The following is a 21,653-nucleotide window of genomic DNA, read 5'->3' as shown; positions in this document are numbered from 1 at the left end:
TGCGGCTTCCTTTTTGTTGTCGCTGAACTCATGGAGTTAGGAGCTCTGCTCACTTAGATCCTAGATGTGCCACGCCTGTCATGTACAGAGCTGCAGACAATCCCTCTAATGAGACTTGCCTAATATAGTCACCTGGAGTGTTTGCTCACTCTTTATGTCTACAAACACCTCTGCCATCTGTCTGTCTCTTCCCCTTCACACGCACATTCACTGCTGTTCAAAGAAATTTGTGATTTTAATGTCAGGCATGCCTGCAAGCAATCAGTTCTATAATATATATTTTTTTGTTGGAAATCATTCCACATGCAGCTTTACGCTAACTATCAGGGGATATGATAAATGGTCACATTCATCAAAATGCAAAAACACTCTACTGTACACTTGCTCGCACTATCTCTGTCAGCACATCAGACCCTATAATATAGTCATCTATCATTAAATTTTCCCCTCTTACAAATGAAGAGAGAATAGCATGCCAATTAATCTTCATCTAACACCCACGGTGCCTTGCAAACATCCCAGTATTGCTGGTGCTTTCCTCATTTTGGCACTGGTGTCTGTGCAGCCTCGTTTATCTCCAACGCTCGTTCTTCAGCTGTTACACAGGCCAGGAAAACGGAAATCCAAGTCCTTACAGACGCAGAAATAAGAACAGCGATACAGTATTAAAACCTGGATTATGGTGGTTCTTAATAGTCTTCTCCATGAGTGCACACAGTGCCGAATCAGTCTTAATATTGCCTGGGGTGCACACAGCTCCCCATCCCCTCCTCATTCCCCCCCGATTACAAAATGAAGCTATAACGTTAAAAGAAAAAAAAAAGAGACAAGATTGCCATTTTGTTCCCGATTCTAATTGCAGATTAAAGACGAAAAGTGAGTCCAGCAGATGAAAATGTCACTACTTTGTCACTTTGCTTTCTGAAGAACGGATCCACTATTAGCCTCACGTCGCGGCCTTCAGAGCAAATGACTGTTTGAAGGCAGCGGGGGCTTGTTGCCATATGGCAGCAGACAGCGACAAAATTGAATAAACAGAGGAGATTTGCGAAAACAAAGCAGCAGGAGTGCATCATTAGACCGCAGTTGTCCGCGTGAGAGACTGCAATTCAAATAGGCAGAGGGGTCACACAGAGAGCAACAAAGTGCGAGGATCAGTGTGAGGGCTGCCATAGTTAATTCTTACGCCGCTCGCTCCCCTCCAGCTACAGAGCAGCGGCGGGCATCAGATACGGCTATAGCTTACAGTGTGCTCCGGCTCAAGCTGTTTGCCATTTTTTTCTGTTGTGAAACTTCTGTGGAAATAGAGTAGGGTTAACTCCTCAGAGTGATAATGTGATGCATTATTTATCGCCATGGGGAGATATTCTCATGCAAGTGGCTCCAATCTCAGGGAGGTCAGAGGTCAGGGTCAGCTTCAGCCTCTTCGGGGATTTACAGTCTTACTTAGGACACTTCAGCTGGGTCAGGGGTTGGTTTAAATGAGGGGGAACTGTTTTGAACCCAAAAACACTTTTCAAACTTTTGCATGTTCTCTTTGTTGCATATTGATTCAGTGAGGATACAGAAGCTGGACAAACCATTGTTGCAGCTAACACTTTTTTTAGTGGTTTTGACAGTCCGGCTTCCTTTGAGATCATGAGTCAGGTGGAAATAAATAAAACTAATTCATGACTGTCAGGGAAATGTCACACATAGAGAAGATTTCAAAGGAAAGTATCACATGTCAAAAGGAAAATATCACAAATGCAAATAAGATAAATTCAATGGCCTGGTTCTGCTATTTGAGGGACAATCTACTAACTTAATTTCTAACTTTATTTCAGCTACCTACAGCTAATGCAGTCTGATACAATAAATCCTACCTCCAGTTTATAATGTTCAGATTTTGTTAAAACTGTTTTGGAAAGATGTTAATTTAGCTTAATGGTGATTTTGGCTTTAGCATTCAGGCCGTTATGGCAAAGCAGATATTAAAATGTTCATTGGGTGGGGACACATCCGCCCAATTTATATTTAAATAAACATAATACAGTGCCATTATTATTATTAGCGGTTCTAACATCTGGGTTGTACTGCGGCGCTGTGTGTGGTTTGTGCATGTGGTATTGATTTACCCCTGCAGAAGCTGTTTGTCGACTGCTATGTGTTTAACACAATACTGTCTCTATTTCATTACTATCAAACATATTAAAAAAGGGAAAAACTAGAATGTAATATGAGTGTTACAGGCTATGTCACTGTTGATTGTTGTGCTAGCATGTCATACAGAAGTAAGGGTCATGACTTTTTCTAAAATGGCAATAAATCAGTAAAACTTTAGGAACCCCTAATCTAAGATTTTTGTTTCAAAATCAGTTTCAATAGTTAGTTAAGTTCTTGAGTCCCAAGCACAACTGCCCCAAGTGGTAATATTGTAGCCTGTTTACATTTTTGCTCAATACTGGACCAATTTCAAAATTGGTTGGTTGAAAAAACAGCACTTGCCCTTTAAAGTCTTGCCTGATGTATAAAGTGTTATTGTTCTTTGATAAATATACATGTAGTACATTGGCCAGATTGTTGCTTTGTTGGAATCAAGTCAGTGAAATGCAGCCAGGACAGGTGACATTTGAGCTCAGCAGCTGCTTTTACATAAGGAGAATCATCGTGTGATGGTGTGTGTGCATACATGTGATCAGTGTCTGTGTGTGTGTGTGTGTGTGTTTCTCTCGTGTGTTCGCTGCGTACACAATGCCTTAATGGTGTTTGATCAGGAACAGATTGCTTGTAGGCTCCAGCACATCAACTCAAAGTAGGTCAATAAAAGCAGGTTGACTGTTTCAGTTCACCGTTCACAACTCTAATTCTTCCAGCCCCCCCCCACTCACCCAATACTATAGCTAATTTTAAATCATCAGGGCCCCTGATGTATTTGGGTTAGGGTGTCGCACCTTTCCACATCCTCAAGGATTTATATCTGCTGCTTGAAAAAGCATCTGGAGCCTAATAAAACCTAATGTGACCACAACCCAGGGCACATTAGCTCAGCCATCTCATTACATATGAGTCATCGCTACCAGCATCATATCAGAGCCGCTCAAGTGCACTTATTGTTGCTTTTGTCTGATTGTTTGTTTTTATTTCTTCCCCCCCTGCAAAGGAAATTGGCCAAGAAGCGTAAGGAGACACTGAACAGCACCCGCCAGGAGATGACAGTGATGGTCAACTCCATGGACAAGAGCTACACGGAGCAGGGAACCAACTGTGACGAGGCGCTGTCCTTCATGGACACACACAACCACACGCTGAACACCCGCAGCGAGTGTGCGCTCACACTCAACGGCCGCAGCGAGTGTGCGCTCACACTCAACGGCCGCAGCGAGTGCGCGCTCACTCTCAACGGCCGCAGCGAGTGCGCGCTCACTCTCAACGGCAGAGGTAAGATGGCCCTGAGTCAGCCTCACCTGCCTTTTGCGGTCACGCACACCGAGCATGGGGGAAGCAATTTATTTGGTTTGGTCAGGTGAGAAAGAAATCAGACTTGGCTGCACAGGAAATAGTCACACTGGGACACGCTGAGAAAAATGTGACTCTTGGTCCTCTTCCAGGTGAACTGTGGAACACATTCGGGGAAGAAAAACTCAATCTTGTGTGTGTTAAGTCCTTGAGACCGAAGCAGAAACAAAATGGGCAAAAAATGCAATATGCAGCTTAACAGGAGAAGAAATTAGTAAAAAGTTATGAGAAAATTACCAGAAAATAAGAAAAAACCACAACAACATAAAACATGAAAGAGCTAAAAATTACATGCACAGGCTATATATTTTTTATAACATAACTTTAAATATATAATTTTAAGAACCATAAGTAAAGACCTTGTTTTCTATAGCATCCTTTTACCCTTATCTAATTTTCAGGTCATTTTTTGTCACCTCGTACAAATTTTTGTCAATTTGTGGGACATTTATTGCTAAGTTGCTCATTATATTTTCTGTTGTCTTTTTTAATCAAAAACATTTTCTCAGGTTTCAGAGGTTTAAATGCTTGTGCAAGGCATCTGAACGCAGCACCAGAAAACTGGTGTCGACCCAGGTGTTAAGGGGTTAAATCCTCATCTGCAGTGTGAAATATCTGCCTTTGCTTTTAAGTTAGGATTTGAATCATATTTGTTTTGACTCCCACTACAAAAAAAAAAGCTAAATTTGCGTAACAATGGCTATCAAAACTCAGCGTGAGGCCATATGACTTTTTCTTATTACCATGATGAAGGTAATTTTTTCCCCTTTTTTGTCATTTACCATTTCCAGTTTCATAAATTAGTGTTGAAATGGATTTTTAATGAGGAACTGTCTCAATGTCTCTTTGTTTTTCTTTTTTTGCCTTGTTCTAACCGAGACTTTATTCAGCCAGTGCAAATGATTTGACAGTTAATTTTTGAGCTTTTGAAAAGCTGCCCGTTGTTACCAACTCTAGTGGTGGCCAATGGGGAACCGGCTTCTTCAAAACAGTTTAACAGAATTTACTTTGATGGAAAAGACTCTGATATGATTTAGAGAAAGATTTTGATCAGTGGGAGATTCATCCCTCTTCACGAGCCCTCCAGGGTTTGTTCTGCCCTTTTTACATATTCCCTTTCAAAATTTCTTTAGTTTCTCTAATTAATTTTTGTGAAATTAACTAAAAGTAAACTAAATTTAGTTATATTAATAATTCACTATTAGGCTGCTGATACTGGCACTAAAGTTCTATATACTCTTAGAAATATAGGCGCTACCTAGAACCATATAGGGTTCTTTGGCGTGTTCCCGTTGGAGAGCCCTTATTGGTTCCAACCAAGTGGAACCGTTTCAGGCGCATCTACTGAGAACTTAACATAAAAAGTAATACCTGGAACCATCTGTGAAGGGTTCCACCCAGAACCCCCTATGAGAAGTTCTATCCAGAACCTTTCTAAGGTTCCAATCCAGAACCCACCCAGGAGATTCTCCAGAGAACTCATTTATATTCCACAGGTTAGGTCCAGAACCCACTCGTCAGGCTCTACAGAGAACCCATTTATATTCTAAGGGTTTCATCTAGAACCCACCCAGATGGTTTTGCCAAAGGTTTCATCTAGAACCCTTTCAGGGGGGCTCTAAAAATAGTATTTGACTACAGTACCCATGGATATCTCTCCCACTAATCATGGTTTTAGCTCGTAATCACACAAAGAACCCTTTCTTCAAAAAACAGTTCTTCTGAAGCAAACAGTTCTGGGTAGAACCTCAGCCCTTCAGCACGAACCCTTTTGGAACCTGTATTTCTAAGAGTGTAGCTGCGTTAATAGTTGTGTGAACACCTGTTAACAAATTGTTGGGACTTTTGTACTGTGATTAATACTCAAGGCCGCTTGAAACCCAAAAACCCGACCTCACAGCTCACCTGTAAACACGAACGCTCTGCTGCTGCGAGGTCCTAAACTCAGCAGCCTTCTGTCTGCAGTTCACACAACACATATGAGATGTGCCCTGGTGCGATAACCTATTAATTTTCTTCGTCCCAGGTTAAAGTTAATACCTTTGTTGATGGACAGCTCAGCTAAGTCTGCACCCAGGGCTTGACCTGGTATAATCCCAGTCAAAACCATCAGATTAAAACTCCACAGCAGCTTCTGTCTCCACACCCCTGCAGGGGATGAGCCCCAAAGATGCTCTGACCTTGATTAACTGTCTGTTAGTGAGGATGTTCAAATCTGGCCCTCTGTCTGCCAAACGATTTAAATGCATTACTTTTTACTCTGCCTATCAGTGTAATGTCTTCAATACTGAACCTAAGCCCTGTCACGCTCTCCGTGACCTTACATGACTGTCAATAGTGTCATTTGGGCTCAAAACATGAAAGCTGACAGATTATAGTCCTGAACATACTGCACTCATCACCCTATTAGCATGGTAGGCTCTGTTTATGTTGCATTAGGAGTCCTCATTCACTTACAGAAATACTTCACAAACCAAATGACCTTTTGTATATCAGGTACTCACCTTGTGTTACGATGAATTTTTGAAGAAAACTTTGATTTTTTTTGCATGCTTTCTCTGTGAACAAAGAATCCAAAGGAGAAAATTCTTGAATTGTAGTCATAGGGGTCCACATTTAACAACAGTGAAACTAAATTAAAACATTTACAAGTTCTCACACAACTCGAGCAGCATAATCCAGGTGTCATTTATCCAATTGTATGCTCAGTACTTCCCAAACTGACAGCCCTTTCAGGCGGGTGAGCTAAACTAAAAGTGAAACTTGACTATGTTTTTCAGAGCCAGACTCCATTGACAAAAACAATAATTTTACCTCGCTGAACACAGGAGCTGCTGGTGTACTGCTACCTCGATCCCTCAGTGTGTTTGTGTTATTTTGTGACTTTGGTGAATCCTTTAAAACACCAAAGTTAAACAATAACACAAACTAACTAACTAACTGAGACAGTGCTAGACCAGCAGCGCTGTATTAAGCAAGGTAAAATTATTTGTTTTTTTCAATGGAGTCTGGCTTTGAAGAAAGCATAGATAAGTTCACTTTCTGGACATTTCCCCACAAGAATGAGCTGTTGTGTGAGAATTTGTAAAAGGATGTTTGTTTTTTTAAAAGATTATTTTTGAGGGAATTTTCCCTTTATGGACAGGACAGCTATAGAACAACAGGAAGTGTGGGAAAGAGAGGGGGGTTGACACGCAGTAAAGGGCTACGGGCTGGACTCGAAACCGGGCTGCTTCAAAGGCCTCGCCATATGGGGCACACACTCTCGCAGGTGAGCTAGAGGCCGCCCGGTCAAAGGATGTTTTGATATTACTTTGGTGTTGTTAAACGTGAACCCCTGTGACTTCGATTCATCAAGATTTTTCTTTTCAGTTTTTGTGTTCTTCATTCACTTGAGGCAAATGAGAAAAAAAAAAAAAAATTCTTTACAAATTCAAGGTAACATGCGATGGGTAATTGATATAGAAATGATCATTAAGAGAGTGAAGTACTCAGTTAATAAAGAAGATGAAAAACATTTTTTCTAATGCCCGTATAAGGAGCTGTGGTACAATCAGTAATGGAAAATAACCTAATACGTCTACACAACTATATAGTTTTGACAAATCCAGCTGTACTTGAGCATTTCCATTTTATGTTACTTAATATCAGCAGTACACTACTTTTTAAAAGATAATACTGCAGCTCAAGATTCAGAAGCACGAGGAGTGAAACAAAGAAAAACAAAGTGATTAAAAACTAAATAAGGATACAAATATGACATAAATACAAATAAAATAAAATAAAAATGAAAAACAAAATCTGTTTACAGTGTAGTCTAAACCTTTCACTCATAGAGAAAGTAATTGATAGTTGCATAGGTTAACTGAGATACGCACATAATTTGTGGTATATTTACTGCATAGATGTGGAAATATAGCCTAAAATATTATTATACAGAAAGTGATGAAATATTGTACAGCAGAATATTGCAGAATATATATTAATATAGATGTTATACTAACAATACTAATACTTCTAATACCTACTTATATGATACTGAACATACAAATAATTTGATTGTCTCTAATATATATTTATCCATTTACATCGTGCAATATTAGTTTAGTCTGTTGACGTCTCTGCTGCAGCCACCATACAGTGAATGTTAGTGGAATTTTATTTGTGCATTAACAAATAACAGCTGCCGGTACATATTGCAATGGCAATGCAGTTGGGTACTTTAGCATTTTCATGTTTTTCTGTAACTAAAAGTTTTTTTTACCTCCACCACTGAGCAATGCCAGACTATTGATTGCCTTGTGTTGTTTTCTTTTCTTCATCTCTAGCTGGATCATCACCGTCTTCCTTCACGCTGCCTAAAGCCAACACTCTGAGTACTTCCATCCCCACCAACTCCTACTACCCAGGTAAACATACACTGTATTTCATCACGCTAATCCTGTGTGTCAACAGAAGTGTTTACTATGGAAGCAGTGATGTTGAGTGAAACCAGAAGGTGTGAAATTCAGTCATCAGGAAACCTGCAAAACTGTCAGGATAAATTAATAAGAGACAGCATTTCTAAACAAGTGTTAATTAGTTTTATGTTCTTGGTTGGATATTCTTTTGGGATAAATTACACAGTAATAAAGTAATATGTGGTATGAATGAATTTATTGCTTTAAAAATTAGAAAACGATTTCACAAATGAGAAGGTAGATAAATTGACTTTAGATGGTTTTACACACGGCTACATCTCTGGTTATCACAGAAAGCGTTTTTTATCACTTTGCCGAGATGGAATTTAGCTGTTCAATCATGACTTCAGTTTCTCCATATAATATGCATAATTGTATGTCTTATGTAATCAGATCACAGCTCATTGATTAGATGGAGTAAGGGGCAGCTAGATTTATAATCAACTAAACCTAGTGTATAATTAGCTTTTCTGAAAAATATGAAAAGTTTCTTGTTATGCCGCTTGGAAAGAAACCGAAAAAATGTCCATTATTTTTTGTTATTGTTGCTTTTTGTGGATTTATCTTCTTTTATTTACTGCAACTCTCTTTCCTCCTCCAACTTCTGCACTTGTTTTGGGGGTATGAGCAGATCCCTTTGTGCCAACTGCTATCTTAGGTGAGACACATTTTCTTTTCCCATTGCTGTTGATTATTTATTCTACGTTGAAGAAAATTACATTCATAAGATGGCTGTTTGAAGACTTAACTGTGAGGACAAAAAAAAGCACAGATTTTGTTTTTTCCCATTTTTGGTTTGGTTGGCTCTTTGACTAAAGATGGCTTCCTCACCTTCATACCTGCCTGCTGCTTCTCCCCCTCCTCCCCCTCTCTTCCTCCTCCTTCCTCCCCTCCTTCTCTCCCTCCCCCGTCAAACGAAGGGCTCTCCTGGGCTGAGGCTGGCTTCACTCCATCCCATCCGCATTGCGTGTCGTGCGTGTGATGTCACATACGTGTTTGACCTCTCATATGCATGGACAGACATGTGGACTGGATGTGGGGGAGTGTCTAAGGGGGGCAACGGGGGGGCAGTTCGCCCCAGCGCCAAGGCTACAGCGTGCTGAAGCCGCAGCAGCTGCACTGAGACACAAACAGAAATTAACGAGAGGGAGACCGAAAAACGCTCTCTCTTTAGCCTCCCCTCACCAAAAAATTTCAGGATGCGTTGGGTCTGAGCATCTAAAGTCTTGCATTAGCTGTGCTGCCCTCCCCTCCCTCCCCTCTCTCCTCACAACGCATTTAACTCCCCTCCCTCCCTCCAAAACAACAACCTTTTCTATTATTCTTTTTAATGTCGCTCCCCCTGCCTTTGGCTAACTGCTAGTGACCTACTTGTTTTTGTTTTGGTTTTGCCAGTGTTTATTCATCCTGTTCAGTGATAAAATAGAATTATAAAAAAGCGTTTTGTTCTTCTGTTAATTATTACTGGCCTTTTGTTGAATATGCACAGCAGCCCAAAGTGCAGCATCTTAAACGAGCAGATGCTTTTTATACCAGCCGAGCACATAATGTAGCTACTAAGTGGGGCACTACAACTGTAATAATTAAATACTCAAGGCCAAGAAGAAAGATGCAATAAGCAACTCTACTCCAGCTTCACCACAACTGCGTGTACAAGCACACAACTTACAGCTAGTTTTTTTCCTCCACATAAGTGCAACTTTAAGCAGTGTCTTTCATCATCACTGTTGTGACAGCTGCTTATGTTAGTTCCACGTTTAATGAAGCATGAAACAATTAACAAGAAATTGCCGCAGCCAGAAAAGGTTACATGCTTTCAGTTGTGACACGTTCAGTCACAGCATTGTCTCATCAGTCGAGGTTAATGATCAAAACTAATTAGATCATACAGGATTGGTACTGTTTTTGATTTTATCACACATTGCTATTTTTAATTTTTTTCCTTTCAAATTGGCTTAAATACAGGTGTCACCACTAGCACATGCAAATATAATTATAGCAATTAGAGAAATTTAAAATGTCAGAGTACTCAAAAAAATATATTGGCATCGTTAAAATATGCAAGTCAGAGATTTGAAACAATTACAGCTAATTCCAAATCAGTGTGTCTGCAGGTCCTTGCAAAGTCTTACAATGTCTTAAATTCAATTTTATAAATTGAAGAGTCTTAAATTTGGATTTGTGAGGTCTTCAGTTATCCATCTTTTAATTTCTTTTTGCCAAATTACTGGAACTTTTCTGCATGAAAGTCCACCTTTCTGATATGACAACTCTTTAAACCTACCACTAAAAATAATACTGTCTATTTACATTTTTATAATGTAAAGAGACAGTATTATGTTCAGTGGCAGGTGTAAACACTTAAGATTCAATATGTTCACTTGCCCCTACAATGTCATTGCAAAAATGGCTATTAACACTGCAACTTGCATTGCAGTTTTTGGGGTAAGCTGCCATGAAATCAGGCATGTCAGGCTGCATCAATCCCAAAAACCTAATACTTTATTATATTTCTTAATAGGTTTAAACAATTCAAATTTTTATTTGGTCCTACAATTTCACAGTGAAAAAACACGCATGATAATAGCAACTTGCATCACAATTTTCTGGAAAAGCTGGAAAAGTCAGGCATTTCAGGCTACAACAGTCCCAAAAACAGTTGATTATACTTGCTCTAATCTTTTGGCAAAATGTGGAGTACCTAATTCACTGCAAAAACTGCAATATTCCTACATAAAACCTCTGCCCAAGATGAGATGAGATACGATACGATACGATACAATACGATATGATACGATACAATACATACAACTTTTTTTTAAGTTTGCATTTAAATTTATTTTGCGTCCACAGTCGGCTCCGTTCAAGAAGTTAACACACAAATTAGCACATCAGACAGTCACGACTGTGGAATGCATCACATAATATCCTCAGATTCAGATCTTAATTAGCACCACACTGATATTGTTATAGCAACAGGATAAATTGATGTATGTACTTACCTACAATGGATGAATAGGAAAAAGATGATTTGACCAAACATCGGTCATAAATTTGGTTAAAAAATACCCTGAAAAGCTCTAAAAACACATTAAATTTAATTTTCTAATACCTGTAGACACCCTGCAAAAATACGACCAGTATTTCACCATTATTTTCTCCCTTGAAATCCATGACTTCCTTGTTTTGTTATTTTACTTTTGTCTTGCACTGTTGAAATTGCCCCATCCATCCACTCAACATCCCCCCTTGACTAGGCTTTCTACCTGTAGACAGTTTGGACTGAGAAGGCATGTGATCTTGCCCTTTAGCGTAGCTCTAAAACACTCTTACTGTGACAGGTTCTCATGCTGTATTGTTGCTTATCCCCTCTCTCCTCTCTCTTCTCCTCTCTTTCTCTTTACATACGTAACCTCTTATGTATCTGCTATCTAAAAAGTGCCCATTAATGGTAAGTTTTCCCAAGTGGGCCCTGGGTTGGGGGAAGGAGGTGGTGTTTACTCAGAAAGCGAGCTGAGAAGCTGCTTCTGACATGGACATTACGACATTTATTTGCATGACCAGTGGACATGTTAGCATCTCACCACCCTCTACCGTACCGTGCCACCAAGCCACCATTAGCCTAGCATGGTCAAAGTACGTACAACGCCCCATGGCAGCATCACCCCATGCATTCTCCTCCCATCTCCGCTTCCCTCCTGTTTATTTATTTATTTATTTTTTAGGTTTGATTTTTTTATTTTTCATTTTTCGGGGAAGAACGGGTGGCAGGGGTTGAATCCACGCTGTGTCTGTGTGATGCTTCTGACGGTGCCTGCTGCAACATGCTCACTGTGGCCCACCGCACCCCCTCACATCCTCCTCCTCCATGTTTCTGGACACCCTCCATCGTCCGCTGGCTCCCCACAGCATCTGTGCCTCATGTCTGCCACTGACTGGATTACAGTTTGAAAGAGCTGGAATGGACTCTGACTCTCCACATGAGCTGCAGCCCAAACCAGCATACTGTACTGCCAGTTTAAAAAAAAAAAAAAGTAAACTTGTTGTTTTACAGCATCTTCATGTGGATTTTTATGACCGCTCTATACTGTTTCTTGCAGTAGAGGGCCGCTGACTCCTTTTATTCTGACAGTAGCCATATTAAATGCTAATAGTCTAAGTGCTACAGTTGAAGGGCCTCGTATTTTAATGGCTATAGGCTGTCGTACAGAAGAGTCGGCCTATAATATTAAATACTTTCCAGCCACACACTGAGACAGATGGACCTGAACCTTCCCACCACATGACTCATCCTATTACTCAATGATGTTGTGTTGTTGTGACCATCCATAACAAACAGATTACTAGTTGAGAGTTGTTTGTCAATCTGGAGGGTGGTGACATAATGCTTAACAGTAAATGAGATAATGTGCCATCTGTTAATGAGAACAGTTGTAACTGAGATATGTACCGGTTGAAAAGAGACAGCACCTAGGCGACCAAATATAAAAAAAAATACCTCTGCCGTTTACTGCTTCAAGCATTATGTCACCTTTATGTTAAGATAACACTGATAAATCATGCTATAGCTCCCACCTCTCCGTCCTCACCTGCCTGTCCCTGTTTTTTGTGTCCCACAGATGAGAGCCAGAACATGGGCAGCGACACCAGCAGCCTGGTGCAGTCGCACACTCACTCCCTGAGGAAGCGGGAGCCAGTTGACGTTCCGTACCAGACGGGTCAGCTGCACCCGGCGATCCGAGTGGCAGATCTCCTCCAGCACATCACCCAGATGAAGTGCGCCGAGGGCTACGGCTTCAAGGAGGAGTACGAGGTAGGACGCAGCCGGCATCCCCCGCTATAAACATAAATAAAGCCTGGTGATGGACTGTAACGTCTCCACAGAGAGTGGAAATGTTTATCAGTCTAATACAAGGCTTCATCTGTGTCCTGGTAAATTGTCCTGTGTCTCTTTCTCTGTACCCGTCTCTTTCTTTTTCTGTCTCTCTCTCTCTCTCTCTGTTTTGCACTGCACAGCACAACTGTTTTGTTTCTCCCCAGATGCACTTTTATGATAAATTGTTAATGTACCCCGTCTCAGTGTGTTTACGGTGTGATTCGTTTTGTTGTTCATCTGTTCCATGTTGTTTGCAGCGATTGTGCACTGTGTGTGTGTGTGTGTGTGTGTATTTGTGTCAAATGCTGCTGTTCCCCTTGGAGACTCAGCTGTAGACCACCTTGAAATGCAACCCACTCCCCCCGCTATCACACACACACACACAAACACACACACACACACACACACACACAAACACAAAGTTAGAAGCATCTACCTGTGTGTTAGCCCCTCCTTTATCTGAATCAGGTCCGATTAGGCTCCGGCTGCTCTCCGAAGACTGTTGTCACACAACAGCATTCGTAATATGACTCCATGCCACTCGCAGACACCAAAAGAAAAGATTTTGCCCCAGAAGAGCATCACTCTCATTTCATCTCATTAGTGCGGGAGGGCTGGCAGGGCTTGGCGGCGCTCCAGCCTCTTCGCCGTCCCTCAGCACCACATCAGCCAGCCTCATCTCACCCTGGTGCCATGTTATAACACTGGCTCCAAGCTATACTTTCTAAATCCTTCTTTTGAAAAAACTCATCTGTATCACTTCAGTTTTTTCCATCTGACATCACTGATGATATTTCCACTTTTTTAATTCCCACATCCTCTGTCTTTATTGATCCCCTCCCCCTTTCTCACCTTCTTTTTGACTTTCATCACATCTTTTTTATCACCCTCTGAACATATATATCCTCTCTCCTGCTTCATCTCTTTTCCGTGATTTACTTACGTTCTGTCCTTGCTTTCCTCTTCCTCTCTTCATCTCCCAGCTTAGTTCTTCTATGTGTGGGCCAGATTTATCAGTAATTAACTCCCCACTTCCCCCTCATGACTGCAGAATTAAATAATGCAGCCTCCCATTGCTACCTGCAGCATCAGATCATTGAGGGGCTGGAGTGCTTTGAGCTGGCCTTCGGGCCTAATTCATAATGAATAAAGGTGTTTTGGGTTCACGCGGCCGGCATTGCATGAATGCATAACAGTCAATCAAAAGGAAGCAGCACACACAATCAGACCTGTCCCCTCACCCAGTTGTCACCCCAAAAAAAATTCCTATGGGATGCTAAACGTGTGTAACGGAGCTCATTCTCACTTGGCTAGAGCGATTCATTTGTGTGTTGTGTTCCGCTGCTGTCTTATCAATCTGTCTTAAGGTTAATGCCCTTTTTAACCGTTTATTATTGATGATGAGATTGGAGCCCAGTGCACCTCTAAACCTGTTGACTTACACTGTACTATATCTCTCTCTGACCCATGCTTCTTGTTATTCTGTACGTTAACTTTGGATCAGATAAACGAGGTAAGCCAATACTTTTGGTTATTTGTGAGTTTTTATTTGAAACTTGTAGATGATATCACAAACCTGACAGATTGATGGTGCTTGTTGGCTATTTTTTTAAGGCCCTGTGGGATTACATCATCTCACATATACTGTCTTATCCAGTCTGAAAAGGGCATTTACCAACAGAAGCTATGCAAAGTTACCAAAGCATATGACAGTCCACAGATGATGAAATGTGTCAAATAGTGTCATTTTTTTAAAAAACTTTTTGTTGAGTCATTACAGTGTCACTGACATGTTTTTTCCCCATAATCAGAAACTCTCAAATCCATAAATGCTTCAGAACTAAACTCTGATGTTTCTTTATAAAGCTTTTCAAAAGCATACTTACCACTTCACAGTTACACAGAAAAGAAAGAGCCAGAATCAATTGAAAACATAATAAAATGTCAAATTTAATTAATTTGTAAGATCACAGTGACTCACATTGGTGGATTTTTGGCCCTGTACTAATTAATTACAAATGTAAGTCTGGATCTTCACATTAATTATTGTGTTTCGTTATCACATAGCCAAACCCATCAAATGCAGAATTTACAATTTGGACCCGATAATTCGAGTCAACCATAAAAAATGGACACTGCACAACACTTCACATTCTGCAGATTCCTGTTGTATACTTTGCAAAAGCTTTATAAATCCATGTTTAATAGAAACTATAACATAGGTTTTGCATGTCCAAATTCTTCTGCACGATGCACAGTTTGAGTTAGTAAACCATGAGCAGAAAGCAAGCTTTAAAGGAACAGTGTGTACGATTTAGGGGGATTTAGTGGCATCTAGTGGTGAGGATTGCAGTTTGCAATCAACTGAAACTTCTCCCGGTCAGAATTCCTAAAGCGTTTGTTGCTCAGGAGGTTTAAAACAGCGAGCTAAAATTAACAGCAGAGGTCTCTTCTTTCCAAAAAAAAAAAGATCAGATGATTAAAAACATTTTTTTTTAAAAACACTGAATAAAGCAGTTTCAAGTTACAAATCAGTGTTTCTGCAATTCTGTTGAACGTTACAGACCAGCTGCCAGCCAAGCACCTGCCAATCACCTTTTTTCTCTTATAACTTACTGTGCGCTCAGCTTATTTCTGATCCCAAGGTTCAGGAGGTTTTTAACAGTAGCTGAATTATCTACAGAGGCCTCATCCTCTCCAAAACAAATGGACCCATTGATTCAAATTGGTAAGAGCACTAAATAAAGCAGTTTTACGTTCATGTCTGGGAAGGGCTGCTAACCAAGCACCTGCTAATGTGTTGCTCACCTTTTTTCTCTGATAACTAAAGATCCAGACATTCAGGAAGTTGTTTCTGGGAACCAAATTGTCCACAGAGGTCTCTTCCTCTCCAAAACAAATGGACCCCATGATTTAAACTGCTAAAAAATGGTCACAAATCAATGTTTCTCCTATGCTGTTCAGCACCTTGCAGATGGGCCGCTATCCCAGCACCTGCTAATGCGTGCTCACCTTATTCCTGATCCAGAATTGTAGGAGGTTTTTTACCAGGAGCCAAATTATCTGCATAGAGAAAGCATAGGTGTCTTCGTCTCCAAAACAGACAGAAGCGGATGTTTAAACTGCTTAAAACACTTAAGAAAGCAGTTACACATTTAAAAAATCAGTGTTTTTGCAGAGCGGTTGAACACCAACATCCCAATCTAGAGCCAGTGTTTGGTTTGTCCATTCTGGGCTACTGTAGAAACTTGGCAGTACAACATGGTGATCTCCATGGAAGAGGACCCGCTCTTAATAAGCTAACAAAAACTCAATTGTTATTTTCAGGTGATTATACACTAAAGAAAACATACCCATGATGTTATATTCTAATTCTGTAAATCGTACAAACTGGTCCTTTAACTGCTTTGTAAGTGTTATGTTGTCATTGTACTTCACTTGTGTTCAGCTTGTTTTACTGAAAAGGGAAATGTTTTGCATCTAGCCTTTTGTGAGAATTTCTATAGGCTCCAACCACAAATGAACACTCGTCAGTTTGAATGAGTCTCCTTTTCTCACACAGTAAATGATTAATTCAGAAGCAGCTCACTAAACAATTCTGCTTCTTTATGTCACCATCCTTTTTCTTTATTTTTTTCTTTTTTTTTTCTTTACTTTGCCATGGTTTGTATTGTATGTCAAGCGCTCTGTTGTTGCATTCCTGTATGTAGGTTTTCCCATATGTGATTGTGTGCAGAGAAAGTATCGTGCTTTTCACTTAAAGTGGTTACGGACAGAGAGCCGTCACAACTGTGCTGGGACTGCAGTACAGCAGGTAGCCTGTAATTAAAAACATACCAAGCTGGATCTGGGCCAATGTGAATAATTTGAGGATGGTGAAAAAATAAACTACCTGCAGATGCTCTAAAGTAAAGTACAATGCCGACCTTTACTACAAAACAGTCTTTACAGGTGGAGCCAGCCGTTGTTTTCCAATCACTGTCTAATGAATTTCAGGCAGCCAATTATTCCCACTGTGGGTATATAGCCTTTAAATTGAAAGCCTTCATATAATCTCTACCTCTTGGGACACTAACTACTTTATCACCATAATTTATTTTTCTCACTTCAGGCTCCAAACAGCCTGAGGAATGAGACCACAGCATCTGAGACAGGCAGGGTCACTCAGTTTGAGAGAGAACTATTATAAAGTTGCCCGGTGACGCCTTTGGGCTGGAAGATGATTTGTCTTCAGATGCTTGATATTAGACCTTTATCCTTCAGAGTGACAGAGACAGCGACATTGGCCCGTGCACTTACTCAAGACACAAGAAGGAGAGGCCTTTGTAATCCATCTCTGAGACGTGCCTCCATCTTCACTGGAAGGATGGGACATATTTTTAGCATATTAAAGCTGTTTCTCAGCAAAATCACTAATCCTCAGGACTTAGTACAGGAATATGTCCTTGTGTGGTGTCTGAAAACGCCTTTATTTGCGAGACAAACGGCCTGCTGCCTGCCACAGTGCTGAGATGAATGAAACCATCAAGTCTTAGATCGCTGATGACTGAAGACAATGGCTAACCACGCTAAAAGGAGCCCTCGAACATAAAAAAAAATCTGTTTAACCTCCGATCAATGCTCCAGAATCTTTACTCTGCATACTAATGTATAAGCAGACTTTTTTTTTTTTTTTTGCATAAGCTAGACTATCAGAACAATAACATGTTTTTGTCCAGCCTAGTCTGCTCGGAGCCAAACCCCGCCCGCCCCTGCCAAACAGCGGTGGACTGGCAGTGGAGATGTATTTTCATAATTTGGCTTAATTGTGCCTGTTGTGCCATCAGAATGGAAATCTCCCCAGCGAGGGATGATAAATATTTCATGAGGGTAATCTGAGCGGAGCGGTTTTGATCTGCAGACGATGAGCTGGCTTTATTTTTCCCCGCGACGAGCTGATTGAGTCCTTCAGATGAGGCAGACAGACAGCCGCTGCGGTGGCTCCGCCCGGCAGAGCGGCGCAGGGGGAGAGGTTTGAGCGTGACACCCGCCGTTACTGCCCTAATGGCACTTGCTGTTTGACACAGCTCCCCAGGATCCACAACCCTCTCTGTGTTTCATGTCTAATAATGATGTGAATATATCTCTCCGCGTGTCTTCCTTTCTATTGCCAATGTTCCCTTCCCTTTTTTTTCTGTAGAGCTGAAAAAGGAAGACTGTGTTCTGTAGCCTGGTTATCATTTAGAGTGCTCACACATGACACCATATTTCATCTCCCCTCTCTCTGTTCTCTGTTTTCTGTCTTTTTCAGAGCTTTTTTGAAGGACAGTCTGCGCCATGGGACTCTGCCAAGAAGGATGAGAACCGCATGAAGAACCGATATGGGAATATTATTGCATGTGTGTACAAAGCACCTCCTGAGCGCTCATGAATTTTTGTGTGCCGTTCCCATTCTTCTGGCTGATTTATTGGCCAGGCTTGTGACTCTGGATAACTATAAGCTGCTCAAACAGAGTTTTATTATCAGCCAACGAGAGCAGCTTTGACCTTTCCAATCTACTTTTATATTCATCTTCCCGCAGTGTCTTTTCAGTTATGAGAACTAAGCCGTGCAGCATATGGCACATAACATGTAGCATCGGCAGTGTTTATAGAAATGTTGAATTTGATTTCACAATTAATTCGTATTGCCTATCCAAACTTGGGCTGAGCTGCGATGCAAGTTTGACAATTAAAGCTGATTGGACAGTTAATTTTAACCCTCATTAATCACTGCTGTCACTGAAAAACCCTGAAGAAAATTACTTGAATGCAAATGATGTACGAAAAATACAGCGAGTTACAACAATATATTGAAATATGAGCATTATCCAGAGTCAAGGCTGCATGATTTTCATTTCACAAACACATCCAACCATAAATGTATCTCCTTATTCATCATATTATACCACATATCAATTCTGTTGCCATCCAATTCTCCATTCTGCTGACCTTATTAACCATTTATTGAAGGTTTATAAAGGAATTCCATAGAGCAAGTTACACCTAGGGTCAATTAGTTCTGAAATAAGATTTTAATTATTACTTTTTGCTCTTAAATTCATATCATCAAGGTTTTTAACCAAGGCCGTTGTTGGCCATTTGGGTGCCCTAAGCATAATTGCTTTGTGGTTGTAATAAAACTTTTGGTCCAATTTTTCATTCATAGTAGCAATCCACAGAATAATGACAGATAAGTGGAGTTTTGGTCAGCGAGGGAGGGAGCTGCATGGCATGAGTCAGTAGTCAAAGGTGTGGACTCATGTCACATGACTTGGACTCGAGTCACAAGTTAAGTGACTTTAGACTTGACTTGACAATTCATTCAATTCACGTTTAACAGCAATTACTCATGACTTCACTTGGACCCCCCACCCCCCACCCCCCACCCATTTTTGGAAAAAGAAAACGTTATCAACATTTATTCAATATGAAATAAGTTGAAATCAACAAGACAGGGCAGAAACATACAGAATTCATTCTGTTCAGATTAAGTTCAGGCGTATTTGTTTAAATACAAATTTTAAGATTGGGGAAGAGCACAATTTTGACTTCTTATGGACTTCAAACTCAAAGTTAGAGACTTCAGACTTGACTTAGGACTTGAATGCAAAGACTTGAGACTTATTTGTAACTTGCAAAGCAATGGCTTGGTCTCACCGCTGCCTATAATGGTGTAATGGTGCCTATTGTAATTGTACTTTGTCTTAAATTGTTATGTATCACCCTGATTATGACTGATGAACACTCGCTCATTCGGCGCCCCCCTCAGCACCTGATGCCTGAAGCACAGTGCATGATGTGCATGCATGTCGTGTCGCTGTTTTTAACTGACAGCAGCATCATTGGGCCTCATTCAAAAACAGTGTGCATGCACAAATCTGTGCGTAAAAGACAAAAAGAGGACGGTAAAGAAACCAAACTGACATTGCAAAGAAATGAAATTAATAAAGGTGCATGAAGACATGGATTAGGAGATTAAGTCCAATTCGGCCCCTAGAGGCTGCTTGTGCATACGGCCCAGAAATTTGGTGCTACGCTTCTGTGTACCGTACGAATGTTTTAACGTTCAAATCCAAGATTCATGATCATGCGCACACAAATAAGAAAGTCCGGTCTGCCTGAGAAAATATAAACACACACTTTTAAACACACATTCATTCATTGAATAGGCTTTAAAGACAACAATATTCAGCGATAAAAACTGAGTGTCCCAGTCTTCGCTTATAGTTGACTACATGGTAATGTCCATATTATAAATGTCACTGTTTTGGTTTTCATAGTTTTTATTGACTTATTCTATAAAGATCAGCAACATCCAAGTATTTCCGGCGACATTAAATTGCTCGTATATAAAAGGGCATATAAAAGATTCTGATCTACCTCCAAGCAGGTGTTAAGATATCTAGCTTTGCTGCAGCCCGTGCCTTCAGGAGAGAGAGTATTTTCAGAGACTCACAAAACTTGTTTGAAGGGAGTGACAAACGGCTTATCAGCTGTTTCTGACTGCTGAGAAATTCACCAATATGGGCACAGGAACTTTTCCACCACTTTCTCCATTGAACACAGGCAAACATATAAATACATCTCCTTGTATAGAGAAATAGGGTGTGGCACTATGCTGATTTGCAGATAGCATGTATGCACCTTTGAGTTTAGAGTGATTGTGATTCACTAACATATGCACGCTGCTAAGAACAATATTGGGCGGTGCGTACATGTCATGAATCTGACATTTAGTTTGCTAGCACTCTTATTTTGTGTGCAACCTAAGAATATATCTATGCACACATTAGTGAATGAGGCCTGTTGTTTTTGTCATCCAGGCTTAGTCACATGACAGTGGCCATTAATCAGCCATGTTGCATTTCTACAACTCTAATTTCATTTGTGCCACAGCATGATGCCCGTCTGATCACTCCTCCATCAGCCCTCTCTGCTCCTCTGTTGTCTCTCTGTCCCTCTCCCGCCTTTCTTCTCCTGATGCCCTCGTTAATATGATTAATTCAACGCTGGTTTCTTCCTCTCCGCCTCTCTTCCAGATGATCACTCCCGTGTCAGGCTGCAGGCCCTGGAGGGGGAACAGAGCTCCGATTACATTAATGCAAATTACGTTGATGTAAGTACACACACAAGCCAGCGCCACCAACGCAAAGGTCACTGCGCTTCCTCTCGGGGAGAGAGAGGGCGCTGGTGCCACCGTCGCGGTCGGGTTGGGCTGAGGGACAAAGCGGCCCCTACTGCCTGCCCATCACATGCACACAGATACATACAGACAGAAACAGTCACACACACATACACACACAGTGCCTTTTTATTCAACTTTAGAGGGCTGCTGTATCACTCTATTCATTGGATATATTAAGAGGAATGAAGATCAGAGGCTGACAGCGCTGGGAGAGAAAAAAGGCAAACCAGCACACGGGGGAAACTGAGGTTATAGTTTTGGACTTTGCTTTGAACAACAGCACGAACACATTGTGAAAACCAAAAAATGAGAAGAAAAAGTAGAGTTTCATGGATGATTAGTTAGTGAAGTTGTAAAGATGGAGAAAAAGTCGAGAGAAAAAAACAAGTTCAACAAAGAGTACAATACGGTGCTCTGAACAGCACAAAGAGAAGAAAAAATAAAGAAATAAGCATTAAATAAGTCAAAAGATTTCTATTACTACATAACTCCTCCGTTGCTTTATTTACATGAAAATATATTTGTCTTAAATCTATCAAGTAAACAATTCTACAGTTTTTATTCTTAAATGTACAAGTAGGTCATTTGTCTTTGCTTTCCGTAACAGACAATA

General features: G+C 40.6%; 1 protein-coding gene across 13 annotated transcripts in view; it reads left to right on the top strand.

Annotated features, from left to right (window-relative positions):
* The window catches only part of LOC121951210 (receptor-type tyrosine-protein phosphatase mu-like), a 197,850-nt gene that overhangs the window by 138,872 nt on the left and 37,325 nt on the right, over positions 1-21,653 (top strand). For 5 of the 13 annotated variants that reach the window (XM_042497451.1, XM_042497457.1, XM_042497452.1 and 2 more), the window contains 8 exons: positions 3,143-3,420; positions 7,827-7,907; positions 8,590-8,616; positions 11,398-11,409; positions 12,578-12,771; positions 14,339-14,347; positions 18,125-18,212; positions 20,895-20,971. In XM_042497451.1, the coding sequence (XP_042353385.1) occupies positions 3,143-3,420; positions 7,827-7,907; positions 8,590-8,616; positions 11,398-11,409; positions 12,578-12,771; positions 14,339-14,347; positions 18,125-18,212; positions 20,895-20,971 (766 nt within the window). The remainder of the gene's footprint in view (positions 1-3,142; positions 3,421-7,826; positions 7,908-8,589; positions 8,617-11,397; positions 11,410-12,577; positions 12,772-14,338; positions 14,348-18,124; positions 18,213-20,894; positions 20,972-21,653) is intronic. The other 8 variants (XM_042497461.1, XM_042497453.1, XM_042497460.1 and 5 more) reach the window with 5 other exon arrangements.

Source organism: Plectropomus leopardus, chromosome 12 (assembly GCF_008729295.1).
Source record: "Plectropomus leopardus isolate mb chromosome 12, YSFRI_Pleo_2.0, whole genome shotgun sequence".
In the NCBI taxonomy this organism is placed as follows: domain Eukaryota; kingdom Metazoa; phylum Chordata; class Actinopteri; order Perciformes; family Serranidae; genus Plectropomus; species Plectropomus leopardus.
The sequence above is the reverse complement of the archived record's forward strand: the minus strand, read 5'-3'. Positions and strand labels throughout refer to the sequence as shown.